The sequence below is a fragment of the Propithecus coquereli genome, unplaced genomic scaffold (genome assembly GCF_000956105.1).
Source record: "Propithecus coquereli isolate 6110/MARCELLA unplaced genomic scaffold, Pcoq_1.0 Scaffold557, whole genome shotgun sequence".
In the NCBI taxonomy this organism is placed as follows: Eukaryota; Metazoa; Chordata; class Mammalia; order Primates; family Indriidae; genus Propithecus; species Propithecus coquereli.
Window position 1 is genome coordinate 971,989 of NW_012151474.1, and position 20,877 is coordinate 992,865.

Here is a 20,877-nt window from a genome sequence, read left to right on the forward strand (position 1 = left end):
AGGCATGCAGGTGGCCCCTGCCCGGCGGTCGGGTCTGCTCTCCCAGTGACACGCCCCGTGTGGGCGTCGTTGCTTTTTGTTTCCTGTCTGTGTCTTCACGAAGTTCTGTTTTGCTTTTTTCTCCATCTCTTCTGCGGATTGTTCCTCCTCCAGCTCTGTGCTGCTTCTCTGTCGTCTTAGCTCAGGTTCCTGGGCCGGCAGCGGTGGGTGCAGGGCCCGTCTGCGGGATGAAGGTGGCAGGTGGGTGTGGGCGGCCGAGGCCCAGCTGCCTGGTGAGAAGGCGCGGGGTCTGCCCGTCCTGCCTCTCCCGCCTCTCCCGTGGCCCACACCGAGCTCAGCGGCAGAGCTGAGTGTCAAGAGCAAGGGCAGCATGGACAGTTCTCCGTAGAGCCAAGTCCACGGAGCGCCAAGTGCAGCTCCCTCCCCTGGGCGTGGCCAGTGTTGCGAACACCTTTTTTTGACTTTGCACAAAGAGAAGTTAAGCCTGTTCCCCTTTCTCGGTGTGCAGCAGTCCACGGTAAGGGACGTTGACAGGGTCATTAAAAAGACAAGTGACAAGTCTCCAGATGTGTTTTTCGAGCACTTTCTGGGGCTGACCTTGTGGTCCTGTTCACTGGCAGTGTTTTGTTGTTCTCATCAGGGTCCGTATGATGAGGGTAGCTCCCAGGGGATCCTTGGCTGTCTTTTTAAGGCCACTTGAGTGTTTTTTGTCCCTGCGAGTGATTGGGAGTGGCGGTTGCCTTTCTGGAGGCGGAGCCATCGTCAGGGAGCCCGACAGCGTGGATTGGACTGGCCTGGGCTCGGGGCACTTGCTCCAGTTCAGTCTTTGCTTGAACGCGGCCGTAACAGTGGCTCTCTGGCGAGTGTCAGCCTTGGTAGGGTGACCTCTGAAATCAGAGCAGCACTCTGGGCCTGAGTCACAGCGAGTTACGATTTTACTCCTTTTATGATGGAAATATTTTCTTTAAATGTTTAAGTTTTATATAGTTCCTTCCACCCCCACACTGTTTTCTCCCGTTAAGTGGCTAATGACCTCCGTAGAAAGCGCTGTCGGGAAGGCCGATTCACTGGCCCGTGCTAGTCAGAGTCCGCGGTGGGTCAAGGAGAGAGCAGCTTCCCCGAGAGGCCACCCCGACCCTGCCCGTCTGTTGTGTCGCGCTCACGACATGGGGCTGGTGTGTTTCTCTCCTGTCCAGCGCTGTTCCCGGGCGGCGGCAGAACACCATTGTGGTGAAGGTGCCGGGCCAAGAAGACAGCCACCACGAGGACGGGGAGAGCGGCTCCGAGGCCAGCGACTCCGTCTCCAACTGCGGGCAGTCCGGGAGCCAGAGCATCGGGAGCAACGTCACCCTCATCACCCTGAACTCGGAAGGTGCGTCCCAGAGAGTTTCTTCTTCCCTTGGCTGGAGCCGCGACAGGGACACATATCTTTCCCCTCTTTTTGCTTTTTAGAAACGTGATATATGTTTATTGCCTTTTCAGAAAGCGATACAATATAAAACCAATGAAAAAAGGGAAAGTAACTTGTAATTCCACTGTTCAGAGATCTCTAAACCTTCTGGCCTTTTTCTCCACGCCCCTTACAATTTTAGAACTGACTTGTTCGCTCACGCAGCGGAAATCTCTCCGTGTTACTGCAGATTTGCATAGTTGTTTTTGATCTGCGTCACTTACTTAATCACTTCCGGCTGCTTTCCTAGGACGGACAGTTGTAACCTCTCATCATTTGACCCTGTGGTCGACTGTCTTTGATACTCAATCTTTTTGCATCTGTCTGATTGGTGTCTAGACCAAGCTGCCGGCCGGCCCACCGGGTTAAAGAACAGTTTAAGTCGGGTCCGTGACCGACCGGGAAGGAAGGGAGTGGGCGTCAGCCTGTAGGTGAAGCTCTTTGTCCCACCTGACCCCAGCGGGGGTTTCCTGGAGTCCCCAGGCAGGGAAGACTCTTCCTTTCTCCCGCAGGGTCCAAAGTGCTGTGTCTCCTGGCGCTTGCCCATGGTCGGCCCACACGCAGGAGCCTCTGCGTGTCCCTCAGGACTAACTTATGCCTGTCACTGAGAGTGACTTTGTTACTGCAGTTACGACAGTGTGGAGAGAGAAAGGAGAGACTCAGATGGGTTTAGCTTTGTGTCACGGAGTTCCAAAGCCTGGGTTTCATTTACTAGTGAGAACTCAAGGTTTTTCTGCTTCTACATCCGAGCTGTTGATTTTTCCTAAAAAACTCGACGTAGATTTTTCTACGGAACAAAGGTTTTGCTGTTAGACTCACTGCCATATCTGAAACATTGAAAACCATGTTCTTCTCAAAAACTGCTTTCACCCCAATACAAATTGCTAGGCTCGAGGTGGTGGGATAGGGGAGAGAGAGAGAAAGAGGGGAGACTTTAAACGTTGATATCTAATTTATATGCCATAACACCGACCATTTTAAAGCGTGCATTTCAGTGGTTTTTAGTACGTTCACGAGGTTGTGCACTTATCACCTCTTTGTGTAATTCTAAAACACAAACAGAAACCCCATCCCCATTAGCAGTCACCCCTCCATCCTCCTCCCATGCCCCCCAGCCCCTGACACCCACTGACCTGCTTTCTGTCCCTGCAGATTTTCCTCCTGGGGACATTTCATAGCGATGGAATCCAGTGACGTCATATATATCGTAGCGTGTATTAGAGCTTCCTTCCTTCTGTGGCCAAATAATCTTCCACTGTGCAGGTGGACCACATTTTGTTTATCCTCTCATCAGTTGATGGGCATTTGGATGGTTTCCACTTTTGGGATGTTGTAAATTATGCTGCTGTGAACGTTCGTGTGTAGGTTTTTGTATACATGTGAATTGCAAGGTCGAGGCAACTGGTTTTTTTACACATTAAATTTGAGGAAAAGAGAGATGCTACCGATGTCATTTGCATGGAAATTGAATGAAAATCACGTCGTAAAATTGCGGACAAGACTAATTGTTCTTACTCTTTTTCTATGTGGATTTTGTATAAATACCCATGTAGGTCTGGCTACCCATTTTAGGCCCAATGTTTGGTTTAAACTGTCAGTTCGGGCCAAGCCCAGTGGCTCACGCCTGTAATCCCAGCACTCTGGGAGGCCGAGGTGGGAGAATCGCTGGAGCTCAGGAGTTCGAGACAAGCCTGAGCAAGAGCGAGACGCCGTCTCTACCCAAAATAGAAAAATTAGCCAGGCATGATGGCGTACACCTGTAGTCCCAGTTGCCTGGGAGGCTGAGGCAGGAGGATTGTTTGAGCCCAGGAGTTTGAGGTTGCAGTGAGCTATGATGACACCACTACACTCCACCCAGAGTAACAGAGTGAGACCCATCTCTAAAAAATAAATTAATTAATTAAAAAAAAATCCTGTGTCAGCTAAAGAACAAAAAACTTGATAATTTTGGGGAGTCTGGGGTTATCATAAAGTCCAAAAATATAAAATTTAAAAATTAAGATTTTTGATTTCATTTTTTAAAATTAAGTTTTTAAGCCTTAAAAATTTTAAACGTTTTAAAATTTATGTTTCTTAATGTGATATGATTAATGTGAAATATACTTCAGTTGAGAGAAACAGCAGACTGACCCCAAAATGAATTTACTAAAAGGAATCAGATTTGAAAATTACTTAGTATTAATATTTACAAGGAAAAATACAAATTTTCTTTGTATATGTGTTTAAGCTCCTTAAATATGAGACGATACACTCTGTGTAAGACATCTTTCTTTTTTTTTTGAGACAGAGTCTCACTGTGTTGCCCGGGCTAGAGTGCCGTGGCACCATCCTAGCTCACAGCAACCTCAAACTCCTGGGCTCAAGTGATCCTTCTGCCTCAGCCTCCCGAGTAGCTGGGACTACAGGCATGCGCCACCATGCCCGGCTAATTTTTTCTGTATATTTTTAGTTGTCCAATTAATTTCTTTCTATTTTTAGTAGAGACAGGGTCTCGCTCTTCGAACTCCTGAGCTCAAACAATCCGCCCACCTCGGCCTCCCATAGAGCTAGGATTACAAGCGTGAGCCACCGCGCCCGGCAAGACATCTTTCTTAGCAAAGGTTTTGAGCAAAGTTCTATAACCACTTTTAAAACTGACTGTTTCCACCAAATGTGACTTTGACATACAATACAGGTTGTTAGGATTGGGGCAAATTGGAGAAATTTTTCCACAATTAAATTTTACTGTGTCTTGAAGAAGAGGTTATAATTCCATTCCATTAGGAAAAAACATTTTTATCGTAAATCCCTCCCACCGACTCTGCCCTTGGGAACGAATACCCCAGCAGAGCATCCGTGTTAGGGAAGTCTCCGTCTGGGCCGCCTTATTTGACACAGTGGTTGGGGGAAGATTAGCCGGAGACAAATGAAGTCGTCTTTAAGTGGTTGGTCTGCGTATAAACGTTGGCAAAATAGCCGATCCATTAACGTGTCTTGTATCAGATTTACTGCAGACCTGTAGTGGCGTCGCACGGTAAGCGTTCCCGTGAGATTTATGAGCGCGCTGAGAGCGGGATGAGCCGCTTCCCGCCCGTGTCCTCCCTCCAACCCGGAACAGCGCGCTCGCTGGGGAGAAGTTCGGGTCAGCACGTTCGCATCAGAGGAGGCCTTGCTAACGGGGGATGTGCTGACGGGGGACGTGCTGACGGTGACGGGCTTGTCTGTATTTGGCCGTCTTGGTCCCGGTAAGAGCCAGGAGCTGCAAGTGGACAGATTGCTCTTGTCTTCTACGAGCATTTCAGTGCCTGAAGTTTTAGAGAATCACAGATTTCAAAGTGGTTATTTCTCAAGTATTCCAAATGGCCTGTTTGAATCGGCGTGCTGTTTTATGTCAAATTCGGAATCAATTTATCATCCGGCAAAGGTGCCGTATCGTTTTATCCTAGTTTCTTACTTAGATAATTCCCTCTGTCTTAACATAAGCTCCATCGGCTAGGAAGGGAGAGGACTCTCGACGGTCCAGAGCAGGGAACGGTAAACTTAGAGCCCGTGTCTGTCTGTCTGTCCGTGGTGGGGCGTCCGTGTGCGCGTGTCTTGTTATGTGCCGGGAGCGTGTGGGGCCTCTTCACTCCTGGAGTAGCTGAGTTAGAGAAATGAATTAGCTGAAGGGGCCTAGCTGGGATCCCTAGTGAGTGAAGGGATTTGGTTAAGATGCTTAATAAAGGGTTTGGATTCCTGCTGTGTATACATCTGATAATTCTCACAAAACTCAACAAATTGTACTTCAGCGGGGAGGACTGTACTTCAGTTGTGATTGAATTATTGTCAGGAACTGGTCTCGTGGATGTTCCAGAGCCCAGTTAATGGGGTGGCCTCTATGGTGAGGCCGCCTAGAGGGGCGGGTCATCCGTGAGCTCGTCGGCGTGGAGCGCGTCGTGGCCTGCGCCGCGAAGGCGGATTGGGAAAAATTGCTGCGTACACGACGTCAGCCACATGTGTAAAGAAGAAGACTTAGCCAACAATAGTCCTTGAAAACGCATTTACGCAGTTTATTTTACATGAGTGTTTCTGACATGGGCGCTGTGTGTGGTGACATTGGAACACGCTGTCACGCAGTCGTACTCGGCTGCAGTGAAGAGCGGGACTGCGGATAGGTCAGTGGGGACAGACCGGCGTGAGAGCAGGCATGGGCCCCAGAGGAAAGTGGGTCTCAGGAGGCGCAGCCTGTGCCCAGCGGGCACGCTCCTCGGGCCAGAGGATGGCGGTCCTGGGACACTCACTGCGGGCACAGTCGCGCCCACAGCGACCCTGACGCTGAGCGGTTGGGGTTCACCCGGGCCGTCCGCAGAAAGGTGCCCTTTGAGAGGAGACCCTCGGAGAGCAGGCTCCTGGGGTGCAGAGCCAAGTGCCACGCTGGTCTGTGCCTCTCCAGCTGCACACAGGTGTCTGTCCCCAGCTCCTCCCACCCTCACCTGGTGACGGTGCTGCTCGGGAAGGAGGCTGGTGGACTCTCTCCCTCCCCAGACGGGGCTGAGACGAGGGCCTGTGCCTGCAACTCCCGCAAGCGGGTGCTGAGTTGGTAACGTTTGGTGGTGTTTCTGGCACGCTGGGCAAACCTGCTGTGTTTTCATCCTGTGTGATTTACAGCAGGGCCTGTTTTTCCACGGGGTGCGGTCCTGGTGCCTCTGTTCGCGCTTCCGAGATCTTGCACAGGAATATCGCAGAGACGGGAGCCATCGTGCTTCTGATGAGATCCCGACGCGGAGACACCTGAACGCAGGAGAGTTGTGCGTGTGGTCTGAGCCCCGCCCACCTGCCTCCCTGCGCGCAGGGCGTGAGTTCCGGCTCGTGGTACAGTTGGGTTGTCGTTTGACAACATCCTTCTGCTCACACTGTTGTCAGATGCCACGGCGCTCAAGTGACCTCTGTCCACTCTGCGCACACTGCTCTTGGATCCCAGGGCGCCGCAGGAGCTGGCGGAGAGTGTGGGCAGATGGCTGGAGTGACCGCATGGCCCAGAATCGCAGGATCTCTTTTCACTGATGGTTAAATAGTTGTCTCACTTTAAAAAATGTTTGAATGTTACAGATAAAATCTTTATAATAGAATTGTCGACCTAAAATAGCCCACTCAAAACCCCAAAGTCAAACACAACAGAAAGTGGTACACTGTACCATTTCTACCTAGAAAATTCTGGAAGGCGTGGGGGCATTTATGTGGGCAGGTGCTCTTGCCTTGTTTTCCGTGTAAGAGACATGATTCGTTGTCATCGAGAAGTGGGGTTCAGGCAGGGTCAGGCCCCCAGGGTCAGCAGTGAGTTAAGGCTGAGAGTCTGGGGCCGGGGGCGGGACGTCCACTCTGAGAGCTGGGTGGGGCCGGACGGGGTCTGGGTTCCTGGGGTTCCTCTCTCCTTTCCCGGGAGCTTGGGGCTGCTGCTCCTGCCCGTCTCTCAGGGGGCGATGATGGGTGGTTTTCTGACCCCATGGCAGTGACTGTTTCAGCTCTGTGCTGGTCAGAGCTGCTACCGCCCGTGTCTTTTGTCCACCTGGCTCGGACGGCTCACACGAGTCACTGACACAGGGCACGTATGTGACGCGGGAATGTGATGACGTAAACTCACGGCAGAGGTCTAGACAACGTACAAAATAACGTAGGTCTGAATCGCTTTTTAATATGCTCTTGGGAAGTCAGCACCCAAAGGACATCAGAGGAGAGAATTCTTAAAAAGTTTGTATTTAAACTTTCAGTTAATTCCTTCCAATAGACTCCTTCTTAAAAAATATATAAACTTATATAACTATCCTCTGTGGTCTGACAGTGCACATTCCGCTGGGGTTTTTAATTACTCTTTTTTTTTCCTTCCTTTTCTCTTTTCCTCATGGAGAATTTTGTGTACACAGGAAGTTGAGTAATCCCGCAGGTCATATCAGGAGCACACGTGCGAGATCGCCTCTGTCTCAGTACAGAGAAGGCGTCATTCAGCACCTGGAAGTGCTTGCGGGTCAGCAGCTTTTTAGGCAGAGACCCTGGAAATGCCCAAAATCGCCGGTTTTGAGTGGGCAGGAAGTTGTCACGGTCTAGAGCACTTGCTTCTGGTTCGGGCTCTGCCTCTTCCTTGCCCCGCGGCCTTGCTTAGATCCCCACACTTCCACGGGCACGCGCCGGGGGAGGGGACGCAGCTTCACTTGGTTCCACTTTGGGGTCAGACGCTGCAGTTTCCAAGCAGGAGCGCGAGTTCTCTTGGCGTGTGATCACATACGGAGTTTCTTCTGCCCCCCAGGGAGGCTGTCTGAAGGCGTTTGACAGGTCACCAAGCCTTTCAGTACCTCATGTGGTCAGTCTTAGGGGCCCAGAGAGGCCGTTAGGCAGAGGAGTCGTCGTGGTTGGCAGAAGCCCGACCACTCAGTCTAGCTTGGAAGCCGAGAGCCAGTGCCCGCTCGGGGCGCCCTCCCTTGGTCCCAGATGGAGCTGGAGGGGTGTGGTGGGCTCTCGGGCACTGCCAGGCGGGCAGCGGGAGGTCCCACCCCTGTTTCGGGGTCTCTCTTCCAGGCTAGCTCTGTCTCCTCTGGGCGCCAGCCCTCTCTCCTCCGGCCTGGGCACTGGTGCGTCCCACACTCGAACGCCGAGCCCTGAGCCTTGTGTTTTAATTGCCCCCGAGAAAGCCAGAGTCTGGGGCCGCCGTCTTACGGGGAGCAGCCAGCAGGTGGAGGTCAGACTCGGCGCCTGGGCACAGTGTGAGGAGAGCTGGAAGGAAGTCAGTTCTGAGGGTAGCGGCGGCATGTCCAGCGCTGTAGGAGGACAGCAGGTCTGCGGGAGTCAGAGGGCGGGGCAGGTGGAGCGTGTGGCCTTATTGGCCCCTCCCGCATGTCCCCCGCCTCTGCCCGACCTTCCCCTGACCCAGGACTCGGCATCCTCCTCCTGTTACTAGCAACCTTCAGGATGTAAAACGATATAAAAGCACAAGAGGTGCGTGTGGCGAGGGAGGAAGTCTGGCCACGAGAGGAGGAGAGGAGGTCAGAGCAGGTGCTTCCTGTGCGGAGACCCCACGTTCGCTGCTAAGCTGTCAGAGGAGGGAAGGGAGAAGCGGGGCCTGCGAGCAGGAAAGAAAAGTCCGCAGCACCGTGGGGGGCAGGACTCCATGGTGAGGAGCGGAGGGGCCCTTGGGGTAAACACGCCCTGCCACGCCAGGCCTGCCCTCCGCTGTGCAGAAGACGACCGCAGGGCATCTTGGTCTCACACGGACTGTGCGGAGCCCCCAGGTGGCCTCGTGTCGGTGTCACAGGGCGGGGCATCATTCTCAGCTGTCCCCGAGACGGGTGTGCCGAGCGGCCCCCTTCTGTGACTCCCACCCAGATGTGGGCAAAGCTCGAAACAAACAGAGTTCTTGACGTTTTTCTTTTTAAAGCTCTTTACCCTGCTGGGGCTGTAAAGAGAATCTGGTGTCTGAGACGAGAGCATTTGGTGTCGCCTCTTCCAGACTTGAGCATGAACTTGGGGGTCCCCGCTGGGGTCTTGGGGGCCTCCCCTACACGGAGGCTCCCACTGCTGGGCACGCACGGCGGCCACACCCAGTCAGCCTCAGAGCCGCGGGAGGCCCTGGGTGGGCTCTGTGTCCCTCACGGGTCACTGAGCTGACCAGGTGCATCTGGCTCCCGAGACGGGGCCCAAGTGCAGAGCAAAGAGTGTTTACACAGCGTGATCTGCCACGCTCATCTTCCTGAAACGAAGAAACCTAGGCGCCTTTGGGGAGCGACAGAATGGTGTCTGCTCTGCGTCAGTTCAGCCCCGCGGCGCTTTCTTGTGTAACGGTAGGAGCTGCCCCAGTTCGCTCGGCAGCCGCCCTGGAAGTCGGAGCGTGATTTGCCAGGTAGCCGCGTGGAGCGTCTGTCTCGGCGCGTTTGAGCTGAGCGCTCCGGCATCCTGACCGCGTGGGGCGTGCGGCGCGTGCCCCGAGCCGTGGCCGCCTGCGGACTGTCTCTCTCTCTTCCAGAGGACTACCCCAACGGGACCTGGCTGGGCGACGAGAACAACCCCGAGATGCGGGTGCGCTGCGCCATCATCCCCTCCGACATGCTGCACATCAGCACCAACTGCCGCACGGCCGAGAAGATGGCCCTGACGCTGCTGGACTACCTCTTCCACCGCGAGGTGCAGGCCGTGTCCAACCTCTCGGGCCAGGGCAAGCACGGCAAGAAGCAGCTGGACCCGCTCACCATCTACGGCATCCGCTGTAAGTGTGGCCGCGTCCCACTCGCGGGCTGGGGCGGGCGGGGGGGGGCGGCTGCTGGCGGGCGAGTGGTGAGCCCAGTTGGGACCTGTCTTCAGTGCAGGGAGGACGCTGGCGTCAGTGGTCGTGACAGACACGGGCACTGGGGTTCTGAGTTGAGCACCCCGTAGTGGCTGTTGTCTGGCACCCTGCAGAGGGGAAAGAATGTGGGACGTGTTTCTCCAGGGACCTTAAAAACCAGGCCTCGTGTCCTTCGGTGGCTTCGAGGAAGAGGAGTGTGGGGTCTCCCCTGCCTGCTTCCCGGTGCCGCGAGAGAAGGCCACCGGCCTCCGTCCTGTAGGGAGGCTCGGCCTTGGCAGCCGTGCCGTTGTCATGGAAGCCAGGAGGTCTCCTAAGAAGTTCTGGTATCCAGCATGGCCTGTGAAGTGTCCTCCTCTTTGAGGAGCGGCACCTGGTCATCGCGGTGTGGTCCTTCTGATGGCACTCAGAGAGGACGAGACACGTTCAGGTGCTTCTCAGCACCCTCTGCCCCGACACTCGCACGCTGGTTCATCCGTTCCGCGGGGTCCGCCGCGTTCCGGAAGCCCTTCGCTGTGGTTTCTTACAGGACGTGAGGTAGAGGGAGCGCACACGGGGGACCAGAGCCCCAGCGCAGGGCCCGGGTAGCTGCGCCGGGAAGCCCAGCTCTGCAGAGGTGCGCAGTGCGTGTGAAATTTAACCTAACTTGGCAAGAAGGAGAGCAAGGCAAGGTCCTTGGCGTTCGTGCCCTCTCAGCAGAGAGGACCTGCCTCCCTCGGGACAGAGCCTGGCTCTGCCGGTGAAGTTCCCTAACACTGACCCGCGAACCTTTCTGTGCAGAGCAGTGACAGACGTCGGGGCTAACTTTGTCAGCAGCTGTTACAGAAATGGTGGGAATGCTTTTCATGTGGCTGCTCAGACTGACCTGATTACGACCGAGGTGTCCTGCTCACTGCAGAATTCCACGAAGTCACTGTGAAGTGGAGCCTGGGTCCCTGCTCACACGTGTGCGTGGGGGGGTGGCCTGGCCCAGGCTTTGTGTCACTCTTGTCTGACTCCGGTGGGCGCCTGTCGTGGGCCCTGGAGTCATCTCAGATAAGCTACTGGAGGGCCACCCGGGTGGGCAGTGGACACTGGTCTCTCAGATGGGGAATGAAGCGGTTCACGGACGAACAGTGTCGCACGGGAGGTTCAGAGCAGGCCCAGCCTCTTCCTTAAGGCCACAGAGTAGGTATTCCAGGCTCTGTGGGCCACCCTACTCCACTCTGACGCAGCCACAGACGGCTGTGGACCAACAGTGTGGCTGCGTGCCGGCCCTCTGCCACTCCCGCTTTGGGGCCCCTCCGCACGGGTGACCTGGGCGCTGCCCTGGGGGCGGGGCCTGAGAATGGCTCTCGGGGCTCTTTCAACAAAGGGGACTCAGGTGTGGCCCCATGATTTTCCCCACAAAGGAGTTGGTCACCATGCTAGGAGAAGGTGGCTACAGAGGCCGGGCGGCTCTGGCGTCAGGTGCGTGCCGCACGGGTCCAGCCTCACCGGCTCCGCGGGAGCGATTAGATCGCCGCTTCCCTCGGGCAGAGGTCACGGATTCCTGTGTTTTCCAGGCCAGCACTATCAAGTCAAGGCTGTAATTTCAAGAAATAAATTGTTGGCACTCATCTTCTGCTTTGCTTTCTCTTTGAACTTGAGATTACATTAGCAGCGGCGGTGTTTTCATTCCTTCGCGACTGATAAACCTCCCGCCACCCACCGAGGACGCAGCGAGCCCTGCTGGTTGCTTCCCAAGAGCTGCGTCCTCTGTGAGTTTCGTCACTTGAGAAGCAGGATCTGGCTTTGTGATCTGAACCGCAGTGTCCGTCACGGGAGCTCCGGAAAGCGGAAGGCAGTTCACAGGGACGGGGCCACCGCCTGGTGCCCACCAGCAACGGAGGGGAGTGCGGGCGGTCGGGCTGCTGCCCTGGGGAGGTGAGGGACCGGCTGCTGAAGGCCTGGGGTGAGGTGGGGCCCAGGTGGGACGGCTGCCACGGCTCTGCAGGCACGTGTCCCTCAGCCACCAGGCCCGGGGGCTTCTGTCCCCTCTATCCTGGGAACTGCTGCCGGTGCCATTCTCACCCGAAGCTGCCACACGTCTCCCGGCCAGAGCAGCCAGCGTGCTTGGGCTGCCGGAAACCAGAGAGCAGGGCACGCGGTGTGTGATCGGGGTGTCCCTGCGTCTGCCCCTTGGGGGTCTTGGGGTGCTGGTGAGGACCACACAGGGTGGCCCCCTCTTCCCCACTCGGTGGGCACCAGGCTGGTTTTCACGCCTAACCGGTAACCTGACATGGGCAAATTACTTCTCCTTTCTCTGGCTTCTGCCTCAAAACTGAAGTGAGGGTAATGACATTCTTGTTTCATGAGTTTTTTTGTTTTTAGCGTATGTCTAGAGATAAAATGCTTCTGCAAGGGTATAGTAGTGGTTGGGTTCAAGGTAGTCTTTCGATCACGTCATTATAATACTTTTCCTACACCATGTGTTAAGCCGAGGCTGTGCCCGGTGCCGGCAGAAAGGTACAGACAGCTTTCTGAAGAGCAGCGGAAGCGGCGGTGGCGGGGGGTGCCTGGTGGCGGCCGGGAGCCTGAGCCCGCGGCAGGTCAGAGCCTCCTGCGGAGCCGCACAGAGGCGGGTGCTGGCCCCCGAGGGGTCTCAGCGAGAATCCTGTGCCGGGTCAGACCCCGTCAGAGCCCAACAGACCTTCCTTCCAAACCACAGCTCCGTGTGGCAGAGACGTTTTTGCTGCTGATTCATCGGTTGGTTTCTCTTGGCAGTCGCCGGGGGCCTTGCCACGGGTCGGAGCCTTGAGTTGCTGTTGGAAGGAATTAGGAGGACTTGTCAGTGGACAGTGTGTGACTATGTGGTTCTGTCTTTAGAGAACAGAAACCAGGTTTTGAACTGGCAAGTTGGTTTTTACAAAGTCGAATTTAAACCTTAATGTTTTCACTCATTTCTTGTATTTATACACCCATGTTATTTATATGTTATATTTATATGTAACATATAAAGCATACATAACATTTAATGTATATTAAAATATATATTTACGTGGTGTATATATACTTGTTAGTGACGGAAAAGAATATATATATTAAAATTTAATATAATTTCGTTAATCCCTAGAAGTTTTTTCCTTGGGTGTGAAGACGCGAGGAGGACAGGAGGAGGGTTTTGGGCGTGTTTCTGGTTGCTGACGAGCGCCACACGGTTTCACACTGCGCGTGATCATGGTTTCCTCTCTTGTCTTGAAGACCACGGTTGTAGGTGGCCCCTTCGTAAGCGCAGCCAGTAGTCGGTTCTCCCGTGACTGTTTACCTGAGTTTTCATAGTTGGGCTCCCTTGTAGCTGTGGTCAGCAGTTGGGTCCTTCTGAAACCACAGTCAGTGGTCGGGTTCGCCAGGAATTATTTGATCGTAATTTTAATACTTGGTTCCTGTTGCGATTGCCGTCTGCATTTGGGTTCTTCTCTCCCTGAAGCTGGTAACGAGCCCAGACTCGGCGAGGCTGTCCCCAGCACGCAGCAATCACTCGGTACGTGTTTATCGAGTGGCGATTCTGTGATGATTTCAGAGCTGCCCTGGAGGAACATGAGAAAGGAGAGTGGCTGCCTCATTCGCGGATGTCCTTTTACGCACGAGGATGGAAAGTGCTGCTGAGGCTACTTTAGGTTGTTGTTCTTTCTGATCCTATGAATCCTACCCCTCCTTAACTTGGTTTTTTTTTTTATCTAGAGTAGGAAACTTTGGCTGTCGCTCTATTTAGAGTCAAATATGTCTTAAGCTTGTATTTGTAGACAAAGTCAAGAAGTGTCTTTCCAGAATCCAAGATACTTTCGATACTTAATATGGTACTTAAAACAAACACTTCCTCTGTTTTGATTATTTCTAGTATTTTGGTCTCAGTAAAGACAGATTTTTAGGGCTTGGGCAGTAATTTAACTCTCAGTCAATGGTCCAGACTCCGTGTTCTCAGTAGTCAAAACAGGACGTTTTTCAGCTTGATCTTTTTGTTGTTACAGTTTTGAATTCCATCCATTTATTTTCCTGCTAATCAGCTCTCGAGGTCACCGTGTTGAAGAGAATATCCTAGGATTCCCTAGGATATTGTCATCGTTAATTCCTGTTGCCATTTGGTGCAAAGAAGGGGTCGCGTGGTCTGGCGAGACGTGGGCTGGGCCCGCAGCAGGGAGCTGCCGCATCCTGCCCTCGGTTTCCTCCTTGTCGGGTGAGAGGGCTCTGGGTGCTGTTCAGCGGTGTTCAAGAGCTCTCGCGAATGAGTGACGGGGAACAGGGTACCAGGGAGGTGCTCTCCCGTGTGCAGGGTGAGCCCTGGGGGAGCACGGGACCACGTGCCTTCGGTGGCACCACAGGGGAGTGTGGGCAGTGCCCTGCAGCCAGGTTGGGGGGGTCCAGGGATAAGCACAGTGGCGGGGCACGCAGGCCCTGCCCGCGTGGAGAGTGGGCTACCTGAGCAGGCACGAGAGAGGCCTCGGCAAGTCACACACGCGCCCACCAGACGTAGGTAGCAACCGAGGGATGTCTTACAGCCAGTTGTAATCATTTTTTATCCAGTAAGTGTTTAAGCATTTACTGTTTATCCAATAAATATTTAAGCCTTTCCTATGTGCCGAGACATGCGGGTGCTTGACACGCATAGGTGAACAACACGGAGACCCCGTGTCTGTGAGGGAGGCAAAGAGTAAACACAGATTCGTAAGTGGATGAATTCTCCCGTGTCGGAAAGTGATCAGTGCTCTGAATAAACGGCCAGTCCCAGGCGTGGGAGGACGGGGTGCGGGGGACACGGCTGGGCATGAGGGTGGGTTATGGAGGTGACGTTCCGGCCGAGACCTGAAGGCAGGGAGGGAGGTCGCCAAGCAGATGTGAGTGAGCACGAAGGGTAACGAGCTGGAGTTTCAGAAAACCAGTTTTCCCTGAATTGCTGAGACCCTCGATTTTGCTCTTTGGACGTTAAGTGCTGTCTGTGAACTCGGGGCCGGGGGAGAGGCCGGGGACTCGTGAGAGCGCTCAGCGACCCGCTCTGCACGTCCAGGTTATTTAACAGTTAGGTAAACTAGAAGAACGTGTGACTGTATTTTAGTACGTATTCGTACTTGGGAGATCGTTTATTGACTGGCTAACTGCGTCTCTGTGATGTGTGATCTTCTGTCCTTGCACGGAGCAGGGCTCAGGCCCCGCAGGTGCGTCTGGGGGTGCGGCGGCTGCTCCCAACCAGCCGGTCCCTAGAGGAAGGCCTTCGTCTCACAGCTCTTATTTGCGATGTGTTCTCGTAGGCCACCTTTTCTATAAATTTGGGATCACGGAATCTGACTGGTATCGGATCAAGCAGAGCATCGACTCCAAGTGTCGGACGGCGTGGCGGCGGAAACAGCGGGGCCAGAGCCTGGCGGTCAAGAGCTTCTCGCGGAGAACGCCATCCTCATCCTCCTACAGTGCCTCAGGTACACCTTATGCTTTGCGGGAGCCGCACTCTCTCTGCTTTGCGGGAGCCGCACTCTCTCCTCCAGCTCGAGCGCATTCCGCGTGGCCGAGCTCCCAGGGGCACAGTCCCGAGCGAGGCCGGCGCGCGTTGCACAATCTGCGGCAGCCGCTCGGGACGGGAAGCCTCCACGCTGTGCGCTCACCTCCCAGGCAGAAAACCTCAGCCAGACCCACTCGAGGCTCCGCCTTGCGGGACAGAGGACCTGCTGGGCCACCCTGGAGGTTTTCTAGGTAGTGGGTGCGGAGGCCTTTGCCCGCTGATGTCGGTCTGAGGCAGAGAGAGGGGCTGGGTCAGGACCTGGACAGGTGCGCCTAAAGCCTGCTCACCTCCTCCCTCCGCGGTCTGCTTGGCTCGTAGCATAACGGCAGTAACAGTAAGGTTATTGTGTTACTGTTACTTGCATGGTGACTGCAGATGAAGGGTTGGGTGGATTCCAAATTTTTATACTCTTTATTCTTATTTTGAATTTTTGGCCTCAGCTAGACTTATCCACAAGATAATGGGAAAAAAATTCCTCTTAGAGGCATTGCTGGAAGGATTGTTTTTTCCTTGGGAAAATTTTTGCTAGGAATGACAATGTGATTTTAAATTGCCCTTCACCCAAGACATCCCAAAATATTTGAATAAATATTTGAATTAAAACAATTCTTTTTAAACTCCCACAGTAGCTTCCTTGGCAGTGGCTCCTGGAACTCGAGCTCTGGCTCGGACGTGGGTCAGGACCTGGGGCAGCTGTGGGCAGGGCCAGCTCTTCTGAGTGGGGTCTTTGTGGGCCAAACTCTTTGTTCTGGAAACATTGCAAGCTACAAACCAGGTCTCCTGGAGAGCTCAGAGTCCTTCCGAGCATCCTGCAGGAAGTGGCTCGGCAGTTGTTTTGGTAGTTATCAGATACTTGGCCGTGGCCGTTGCCAAGGGTTCCTGAAGATGGGCTGTAGCAGGCCACCCACGTCGTGCCCCGACAGCAGTGCTCTTCTGAGCGGCATGTATCGAAGAAGCTCTTAGTGGGGAATCCAGGCCTTTCTATTGCGAGTAGGGATGCTATCTCGGGAATTTAGAGAGGTGGCAGTCCTGCGCGTGGGTCAAACGCATTTGCTGAAATACCGTGTGGCACAGTGGCCTGTGGCTACGGAAATGGAGTTACAGAAGTGGAATCCGTGAGCTGAGATACGCTGCTGAATGTCATTAACCGGGAGTAGGAACACACACATGAAAACTACAGTTATGGTGTGATCCCATTTCTATCATTTCTATTAAAAACGTAGAGCTACATGCGGACCGTGATTAAAGATCTGTGTGTGGTAATTTTAGCAGTGGCTATCTCTGGGTGGTGGGATTATCATTTGCATTTTTCTCTTTGTATCGTACTATAGTTCCCCAATTATTTCCAGTAAACACTGCATTAGTTTTATAGTTTTAAATAAAATGCTGTTTAAAATTCATGGGGAGGGGATTTCTGTTTTCAGTCGTGACCTTGTCACAGGAACCAGATGCAATCGGGACGAAAACCTGTGAACAGCTGTTCTAAGACGTTGGGCACCAACCTGCACGGGACCGTGACCCCCCAAGGAGGTGACCCTGCTGTCACCCTGGCTTTCTTTCAGGAGGCACAGTTTGGACCTCGGGGCAGTGAAGGAGGTTCCACGCATGGCGCAGCTGTGCCACCGGGTTGAGGGCACAGGTTGGAGTTCAGAGAGGCTGAGGCAGCTGACAGTTGTGGCATCGAGTTCTTGAGAGAGTTCACAAAAGTGAGCTCCAGGCCAGGGGCGGTGGCTCACGCCTGTAATCCTAGCTCTCTGGGAGGCCGAGGCGGGCGGATTGTTTGAGCTCAGGAGTTCGAAACCAGCCTGAGCAAGAGCGAGACCCCGTCTCTACTAAAAATAGAAAGAAATTAATTGGACAACTAAAAATATATAGAAAAAATTAGCCGGGCATGGTGGCGCATGCCTGTAGTCCCAGCTACTCGGGAGGCTGAGGCAGGAGGATCGCTTGAGCCCAGGAGTTGGAGGTTGCTGTGAGCTAGGATGACGCCACAGCACTCTAGCCCAGGCAACACAGTGAGACTCTGTCTCCAAAAAAAAAAAAAAAAGTGAGCTCCAGAGTCCGCATGGGGCTCCCTGGAGCGTTTGCCGGATCTGAAGACAGGCGTGCCCCAAGCACAGGGTGGCGGGTGTCTGAGCCTAATGCTCCTGGGCTCGCTCTGGGCTGAGGGGTGTTCAGGTTCCCACCAGCTGGAGGGTTCAGGTCCTCCGTGGTCAGCGAAGGCTTCCCCGAGAGGCGCCAGAAGGCAGAGCCTACTAGCGGGGCTGAACTGCCCCCAGAGTAAAGGCAGAGTTTAACAGCAGCCTTGGAAAGATCACACCGAATCACAAGTAACAGCACTTTTAAAACGAAAGACGACAAAATCTAGACACCCGAAAAAGCAAAATCCACAATGTCCAGTGTCCAATCAGCAATACCAAGAAGCAGGAAAGTGACCCAAGACCAGAAAAACCCGTTGATGGAAAGAGACCTAGTCTGGAGTTTAAAGACCGGGACACAAAAACCTCTATTAATACACTCAAGGATTTAAAGGGAAAAAGGGACATTGCGAGGAGAGAGAGAGAAGATCTAGAAGAACCCCATGGGAATTCCAGACGTGAAAAACGAGGGGGTGGTTGTCAAGCTGTGTCCATTTGGTCAGATTAGTGGTTTATTTCATCCAGCGGGGAATCGAAACCCAAGTTACATCTCTCGCCGGGGCCCTTCATGAGCAAGCAGCTCTCACTACATGGCCTGACACAACCGCTGCACGGGTTGGTCTACGTTATCAGGGTACTAAAAGATCTTGAAGGGGCAAATGTAATGAGATGAAATTTCACAGCTGGAAATGTAGCCGCAGAGCATTTGCAGGTGGCAGCGTGGGAAGCAGAGCGGTTGGTCAGCTACGTTCGTGCGACGTGGCCTCCTCAGGGTCAGGTGGCTGCAGGTGCTTTACTCGCGGAGGAGCTCTGTGCACGGTGAGATCCTGCCCGGCTCTGAGCTCGTGCGACCCGTGGTCACAATGGTAACGTTTGGAGCCACTTAAGGAACTGTTCAGAGACAGGCTTTCAAGGGGGTAGTGGGATCTGAAATCAGTGCCTTTGGGGGAAGGGTTAGAGGAAGTGGCTGCAAATTCAGATCTCACAAGGTCTGATCACCAGGGCCATGAAATGCCTGAGGAGGTGGCACATCAGTGGAGAACGGCAGTGGCTTCGTGGGTCCTACGGGGGTGGGCGCAGGAACGGCAGGTTCTGGAAGGTAAATTGCAGCCCATCTGGGATGTTGTCGTTTTCCTCCTGGGTCCCCGTGGCCTAGCCCAGGGCTAGACGCAGGGTCAGCCCTCCACGTGTTTTTGGAATGCGTGGCACTTTCCGTCCGTGGCTGGTTGCTTTGCCATGTGGTGCCTCCTGTCTCTGGCGGGGCTCAGGCGGAGTCGGGCTCCTGGGTAAGAGGGCGCGGAGGAGAGCCCTCACCTCCAGCACGCAGGTGGACCCCCGTGCAGTCAGGTCACATTCAGATTCCGTTTAGTGCATGTGCAGAGTCTCCCGAGATTCCACGTTTCTAAAAGCACCTGTGCAATGCTGACACTGCCACCCAAGACGGCGTTTGGGGGGTGGCCATGTTAAGTGAGCGTGGTAAGTCACGGCGGTGCCTGGCTGGCCGGGGTCTGCGTCCGACTGCGCGGCTGGAGATTCGGGTGCTCTGCCTCCAGCGCAGGTCGTCTCACCTCCGTTTTACCGCAGCTTGTGGTTTTATCGTTTATTTGTACATTTATTTACTTAGGGCTTGTTTCTCTTCCAGTTTTGAGTGTTTCTTTCAGAGGAATAACAGTAATTCAGTTGGACAGTCGTTGTGTTTCTTTACTTTGTTTCTTTGTTTATAAACATGTCAGGGCTCTTCTGCGATGCAGTGGGTTTGTGTGACCCCGTGGGTTGTGCGCAGCCACCGCGTGTGCGCTGGGGCAGGTCCCTGCGTGGAGCGTCCAGGGACCCCGAGGCTCAGCTGGCTCCCCTGAGCTGGCTCCGGCGAGCGAGTCCGGCAGGACCTTTCATCGCTTGAAGATCGGGCTGTTCCTCAGTAGCGTGTCCTGCTCACGCCTGCATCCCGTGTGCGCAGCTGCGCCCCGCTCTCTGCAGAGGGACGCTGTGCCCGGTGCCGGAGGCGGAGTGGACACACAGGCGTGGCTGGGAACGAGAGTCACGTTTAAAGTGAGCCTCTCAAAAACCCTGTGAGGGCGATTGGCGCAACTGTACTCCTGCGGCTTTGGGTGTTTATTTGTCTAGGAAGAAGCAAGAATGAGTTCCTGAGCTGTTATGTCCAGTTTCGCGCTACTGCTGGGAAACTCAGACAAGCGCCGCTTTCCCGCGGAGTTTGCTGGCAGCCAGAAGCTCACCCACGGCTGCCGTCTACATAGCGCCGGCGTGGAATACACTTTAAGGGAAGGATAGAGCATGTTCTTTTAAAAGTGCCCCATATTGTAAACCTCAGTTGATTTACAAGTCCTCTGTTTTAATGTACTTCACACTTGGCCAAAGTTAGATGAAGCAGAGTAGATAGTTAGGGTAAAGGACTTTGGAATCTTTGTTCTTTTTGCAACTGCTCTTGGCCTGACAAAGCTGATCTGATATTTAAGGTGGTCAGTGACAGAAATGTTCCAGCAAAATGTAATTAAGCCAGACTCGTATTAATTTGGAATTGGTAGTAATTCTAGCTGGGGTTGTCTCGTTTACTTTTCAATTACAGCAGACAGAAAAGCAACTTCCAAATAAATACTGGGGATGGGATTCCGAGCCAAGGCCAGTCTGTTCAGTTAAATTAGTGCGGCCAATTCGAACACAAGCCATAAAAGCAGGAGTTCCAAGGGGTTTTAAAAGTCAAGTTATGAAATCATCTGTATTGTACCCTCCTATCTGGCAACACCGTGTGAAATTTTATACGTGCTCGAGTTTAAGATGGCTGGATGGCTGGATTTTATTGTTTAAAATATAATTCAGCCTTTTTTCCCCACGCCTCTCATGGGCGAGCCGAAACCCTTAGGTGGGATTAGACAGTGGCCAGTGCTTTAGGGTTGCAGAGAAGCAGCTCTTGGAAACCGCGGCCGGCACATCTGTGTGTGCAGCTTCTTCACGTCTGCCGGTGCGTTCCTGGGGCGCTGGGAGAGCCAGGCCAGGTGAGGGGAGCAGCCCTGCCACGGCTGTGCCGTGTCTCTGCTTTTCTGCCTTATAGTGGACGGGACGGTCTGGCGCCTTCTTGAGTTCCCCCTGGACTTACGTCAGCAGGGGGCACCCTCATCTCCCGTGGCTTGCCGTGGCTCTTGGACTATTCTTGATCATGGACAAGCAACCTGTGCAGTTTTTTTGCACTAGACTTTAATATCAGTGTAAATTATAAAATATGGACTTAAAGTAGTCTTCACATTGCACAGTTGTAGTGAGCTATTGAATAAATGGTAATTTTGATAATCTGAATCTTAGATTTGAAAACCATTTATATCACACCTACAAATCGTGTCTTCTATGATTTTTAGAACCCTGGGGACTGCCATTCTTCTTGGTTGTATTTTTGAATGAGTGAGAACTGTCAAAATCAGTTGATTTTTTTTTTTTTTTTCCTGAGACAGAGTCTCTGTTGCCTGGGCTAGAGTGCCGTGGC

General features: G+C 53.6%; 1 protein-coding gene across 2 annotated transcripts in view; it reads left to right on the plus strand.

Annotated features, from left to right (window-relative positions):
- The window catches only part of BANP (BTG3 associated nuclear protein), an 84,545-nt gene that overhangs the window by 45,075 nt on the left and 18,593 nt on the right, over nucleotides 1-20,877 (plus strand). For both annotated transcript variants that reach the window (XM_012657676.1, XM_012657675.1), the window contains 3 exons: nucleotides 1,197-1,372; nucleotides 9,420-9,659; nucleotides 14,999-15,166. In XM_012657676.1, coding sequence (XP_012513130.1) covers nucleotides 1,197-1,372; nucleotides 9,420-9,659; nucleotides 14,999-15,166 — 584 coding nt within the window. The remainder of the gene's footprint in view (nucleotides 1-1,196; nucleotides 1,373-9,419; nucleotides 9,660-14,998; nucleotides 15,167-20,877) is intronic.